This window comes from Salvia splendens, chromosome 11, assembly GCF_004379255.2.
Source record: "Salvia splendens isolate huo1 chromosome 11, SspV2, whole genome shotgun sequence".
Classification (NCBI taxonomy): Eukaryota; Viridiplantae; Streptophyta; class Magnoliopsida; order Lamiales; family Lamiaceae; genus Salvia; species Salvia splendens.
This window is the reverse complement of record NC_056042.1, coordinates 24,771,531-24,777,261: the sequence shown is the minus strand read 5'-3', so window position 1 is coordinate 24,777,261 and position 5,731 is coordinate 24,771,531. Positions and strand designations below refer to the sequence as shown.

Sequence of the window (5,731 nt, the reverse complement as noted above, 5' to 3'; positions counted from 1 at the left end):
ACTTTAGTTTAATGTTTTGTAGAATTCTGGGATATTGGTGATGCTTCATTTCTATGTTCATTCTGTGGTGCATATTTTTGGTATGAAGAACGATTGGGCAAACCGTCTAAAGCAAAGAAACCCAAATTTTCAAAATATCGTATGAATGGGAAGATCGAGATTCCTAAGCTTCTTCGTCCTCCAGAGGTCTTACATGATTTAATGTTCTCTAAACAATTAAAAAGTGTTCACTTTTTAAAAAATATTCGCTCCTATAATTCAATGTTTGTCTTTACTTCTTTGGGTGGTAAAATCGATAATAGCTTGAACACCGGTTGTGCGCCTCTCATTTTCCGTTTGCATGGCCAGAATTACCACTTTATTGGCAGTTTGTTGCCGTTAGATGGTTGCTCGCCAAAATTTGTCCAATTGTACATCTATGATACAGAAAACGAAGTGACTAATAGGTTGGAGTGTGTGAGGTATGTGTTTTATATTCTCGCTCTTTAAAGAATTTATCTATTAATTTTAAAATTTCCAAGTAATTATACTAATTTTTTAGGGAAAAGAATGTTGCGAATAGTTTTCATCGCGAAATAATATCAGATATTCAAAAGATGCTGGACAAAAAAAATGTGTTAGTAAAAACTTTCCGAATGGCCAAAGAAAAACTTCATGAAGAAAATAATAAAAATGTTCATTTGAGGTTGCTTGGTAAAAGAGGTAGAGATGAGAGAACTTATAATCTTCCTTCTGTGTCTGAGGTTGCTGTTCTTATTGTGTGAGATTTAGATGAAGCTTTTGGTGATAGAGACATTATAAATGAGCTCCACCATTCTTATCTTTCACTTCAATATCCCCTTTTATTCCCATATGTTGAGGATGGTTATACATATGACATTCCATTTGCGAAATCTACTGGACATGATTCTACAAGTTGTAGGAGTCGAATTAGTCCAAAAGAATATTTTGCATATCGGCTACATGAATGAGTTGATGAGTGTTCTATCATTCTTTTCTCACGGCGATTATTTCTACAATTTGTTGTTGATGCATATACTATGATTGAGGCATGCTGCTTAATATTTGTACGCACCTAACAAAAAAAATTACGTGTTGAGATGTACAAGGGTTTGGCTGAGGCAGTTTTGAGAGGAGAGACAGATGGCTCAAAACATGGAAAACGCATTATTTTGCCTTCCGGTTTTGTTGGTGGCGCTAGATATATGATTCACAACTATCAAGATGCTATGTCTGTATTTAGATGGGTGGGGTACCCAAATTTATATATTACTTTTACTTGTAACCCAAAGTGGCCAGAAATTGTAAGATTCGTTGACCCCAAAGGATTGCGTCCAACTGATCGGCCTGATATTATATGTCGGGTTTTTTAAATCAAATTGGATAATTTTATTAGGGATCTTAAGAGTAAGAGATTCTTTGTGGATGTCAAAGGAGGTACGTTTGGTTCAATTGTTCAACTTTTTAACTGTATTATATATTGGGTGTGTTAAGGTCCTTCGCAGCTTTTCAGTCCAAGCTTCTTTTTAATCACAGCCCTTGGATCCTTGAATTGGATGGTTGTGATGATCTGCATTATTACACTATAATGGTGCATTATTGGTCGGTCTGCATTATTCAACTGAAAATCTGCATTATTACACTATAATGGTGCATTATTAGTCGTGGTGCATTATTCAACTAAAAATCTGCATTATTAAATGACACGTGGCATCAATCTAACCGTCGGATGACAAAACGTGGGGCTGAGATTAAAAAGAACAATAGAACAAAAGATACAAAAAGGAAATGAATACATTCTTATATATACATATATATATAGGGATTTGATCTATGCAAAACTAGATTTAAATACAGAAACGCAGAACAATATCATACGTAGGGCACTTTTAGGTCATAGTTAGTTAATTTTTAGGTCATGCTCACAAAACATGACCTAAAATGATCTTAGCATGACATTAAACCTAAATATTATAATATGACCTAAAATTGCTTAATTATGACCTTCCGTGTTTTTGGTTAATTATTGACCATTAGATCATCTAATCCTAGGGCCAAGATTTGGGCTGCATTTTTGGATTTAAATGCATTTTTATTTTGATCTTCTCCCTATATATATATATATATATATAATATATATATATAATATATATATATATATATATATATATTTATGCTTTAAAATTTTTTCTATGCAGTTGTTTGTACCATCGAATTTCAAAAGCGTGGATTACCTCATGCGCATATTTTGCTTTTCCTAAGTAAAGAGGATAAACAACCTGATTCTCGACGTATTGATGAGATCATTTCTGCTGAAATACCTGATGCCCAAGATGATCCATACTATTATGCGAATGTCAGAGAATTTATGGTTCATGGTCCTTGTGGTATTGTTAGAAAATCATCTCCGTGTATGGCTAACGGAAGATGTACGAAATACTTCCCTAAGAAGTATATTGCAGAAACCAATTTTGATGATGATGGTTATCCTATTTACAGACGTAGAGATAATGGCCGTGTTATCTTGAAGGATGGGGTGCCTTTAGATAATCGATTTGTAGTTCCACATAATCGTTTTCTTCTTATGAAGTATGGAGGACATATTAATGTGGAATGGTGCAATCAATCGCGATCAATCAAGTATTTGTTTAAGTACATAAGCAAGGGTTATGATCGCGTGACAACATCTTTTTTTTTTAAACTGGTTCTAATGGTGTGGAAAAGATTGTGGATGAGGTTAGTTTGTTTTATGATTGTAGATACATATCGTCCTGTGAAGCCGCTTGGAGAATATTTGGATATGACATTCAATATAAGGATCCGGCTGTTGAAAGATTGAGTTTTCATCTACCAACTGAACAATATGTGGTTTTTGAAGATTCTGAACCATTGGAGCGTGTCATGAATCGCAATTCAGCTCGTGAAAGCCAGTTTTTGGCTTGGATGGAAGCAAATAAGAAATATGTGGAAGGAAGAGATCTCACTTATGCAGAATTCCCAACGAAGTTTGTATGGAACACTGATCATTGGAAACTTAGAAAACGAAGGTATTCTATCGGAAGAATGTTCTATGTTCCTCCTGGTTCCGGTGATATGTATTACTTGAGATGTTTACTGAATGTCGTTCGTGGTGCTACATCTTATGAAGATATTAAGTGTGTTAATGGTATTCAGTATGCTACATTTCGAGATGCTTGCTATGCATTGGGGTTGTTGGACGATGATAAAGAATACATTGATGGCATTACCGAGGCTTCTTTTTGGGCTTCGGCTCATTCAATACGATTGTTGTTTGTAAGTTTGTTACTATCAGAAACCCTTGCACAGCCAGATATTGTGTGGACAAGCTGTTGGAAATATTTATGCGAAGATGTTGTCCATAAACAACACAAAATCTTACATCATCCAGGTATTTTATTTTTTATAAGCGTAGCTTTTATATGCGTTCATAATAATGTTTTTTATTTTTTTAAACTACATGGACTTTTTAAATTATTGTAGATTTGTTGTTGGGGCACGATGAGATTCAAAATTTAGGATTGCTTGAGATTGAGAAATTGTTAGTTAACGGTGGAAGAACTTTGCATGAATTTCATTCGATGCCATATCCAAGGACACAATCGTTGGAAAGTTCAAATAATAGATTGATTACTGATGAGCTATGTTATGACCGGAAAGCCTTGGCAAGAAAGCATTTAATCTTTGTCTCGAAGTTTACTGATGAACAACACCAAGTGTATGATACGATAATGTCTGCTGTCAATTCTAATCACGGTGGACTATTTTTTGTTTATGGGTATGGAGGCACAGGAAAAACTTTCATTTGGAAGACATTGTCAGCGACTATTCGTTCAAAAGGTTATATTGTTTTGAACGTGGCTTTCAGTGGTATTGCTTCGCTATTGTTACCTGGTGGGAGAACAGTTCATTCTTGGTTTAAGATTCCTATCAATCCTAATGAAGATTCAATCTGCAATATAAAACAAGGTAGTGCATTAGCTGAGTTGATTGTGAGAGCAAAACTTATTATACGAAGCTCCTATGGTTCACAAACACTGTGTGGAAGCTGTTGATCGGAGTTTGAGTGACCTTACGAGAGTATGCAATGAGTTGAGCATGGAGGTGCCATTTGGTGGGAAAACTGTTGTTTTGGGGGGTGATTTTAGACAGATTTTACCAGTTGTGCCTAAAGGTAGCTGACAAGATATTGTGAACGCTACTATTAACTTATCATATCTTTGGAGTAGTGAGGTTGACTAAAAATTTGCGAGTTCTTGGTATTAAATCTGGTGAGGAAGCATCGAAATTGAAGGCATTTTCTAAGTGGATTGCATCTATTGGAGATGGAGTTATTGGTGGTCCAAATGATGGTGAAGTCAGTGTTGATCTTCCTACTGATATTGTATTGCTCGATAGTGGTGATCCTCTACAGAACATTGTTACATCTATTTATCCTTCATATATGAACAATCAAGATTTGAACTGCCATTTGCATGATCGAGCTATACTTGCTCCAACGTTAGATGTGGTTGACTTGGTTAATCAATATATGATTTCCTTGGATCAATCGGACGGTCGTGTTTATTTGAGCTCAGACAGCATATCTAAGTCTGATCAAAGTTCTAATGGTTTCGCGGAGATACATGCGGTAGAATTTTTGAATAATCTTAAGTGCTCTGGTGCACCAAATCATGAGTTGTTGTTGAAGGTTGGTACTCCTATTATGCTATTAAGAAACATAGATCATGCTAACGGATTGTGTAATGGGACACGATTGATCATTACGCGTTTAGGTGATCATGTTTTAGAAGCTAAAGTCTTGAGTGCTGATAATCAAGGTCATAAAGTGTTGATTCCTCGGATGTCATTAACACCTTCTGATCCTAGGTTGCCTTTCAAGTTTCAACGTCGACAATTTCCTTTGTCGGTGTCGTATGCTATGACAATTAACAAGAGCCAAGGTCAATCTCTTGCGCATGTGGGATTATTTTTTAAAAAAACCTATCTTTAGCCACGACCAATTGTATGTTGTTGTGTCTAGAGTCACGAGTCGTGAGGGCTTGAACATTTTGGTTTGTAATGATGAAGTTTCTGGGTCTATGTATTCTACTGTTAATGTTGTTTACAAGGAAGTTTTCCAAAACTTATGAATGGATATTTTGTAATTTCTGGGAAGATGGAATACAAGTAAGAAGCCATATCATATTTCAGTACTTAGTTTTGTTTTATTGCTAAGTGCTTTTATTGATTTAGTCTTTGTTTCTTTCGTCTTCGGGGTCAGGAGAAATGAGCTGGCAGTAAAAGGAACCATAACATTTGATGCAAACAGCACTATCACAATTTCTCCTGTGAACCTCTAGTAAAATCCTATTCTTTAGTTTATTTGATCTCCCCCCTCTCTCCAGGTACATTCTTGTTGTAGGTTACTAATAATCATACTCACATCCTTTCCTTCTTTCTGTTGATTCAGGGGACTACCGAAGTATGATGAATGTTGTTTCTATATCCACATTAATATAGATTGTTTTGTGGTAGTGTTTCACTGTTGAACTATATGCTTTATCACATGTTGACGATGTGTGTTTATACTTTTTTTTATTTGATATCCAACATATTCTAACCAGTGTCCACAAATTTGAGAAGTTGATTTTTTATAATATTTGACACATAGTATTTAGATATTATATATATTTTTTTCCAAAAAAATCATTATGTCGTGTGGCACGGGTGA

The 5,731-nt window shown here is 35.2% G+C and overlaps 1 protein-coding gene across 1 annotated transcript; it reads left to right on the top strand.

Moving 5' to 3' along the window:
• Positions 1 to 261: 261 nt before the first annotated feature.
• LOC121754654 lies at positions 262 to 5,360 on the top strand. Its single transcript, XM_042149979.1, has 7 exons — positions 262 to 461; positions 2,263 to 2,640; positions 2,760 to 3,409; positions 3,502 to 3,987; positions 4,037 to 4,192; positions 4,248 to 4,961; positions 5,254 to 5,360. The coding sequence occupies exons 1-7, from the start codon at positions 262 to 264 to the stop codon at positions 5,358 to 5,360; spliced, it is 2,691 nt and encodes an 896-aa protein (XP_042005913.1).
• The last annotated feature ends 371 nt before the right edge of the window (positions 5,361 to 5,731 follow it).

Excerpts from the sequence above, each read along its gene's own strand:
- LOC121754654 (XM_042149979.1), top strand. The coding sequence starts at position 262 with ATGTTTGTCTTTACTTCTTTGGGTGGTAAAATCGATAATAGCTTGAAC. Across the intron at positions 3,410-3,501 it reads CAAAATCTTACATCATCCAG|ATTTGTTGTTGGGGCACGAT; the intron begins GTATTTTATTTT and ends AAATTATTGTAG. Across the intron at positions 3,988-4,036 it reads AATCTGCAATATAAAACAAG|CTCCTATGGTTCACAAACAC; the intron begins GTAGTGCATTAG and ends TATTATACGAAG.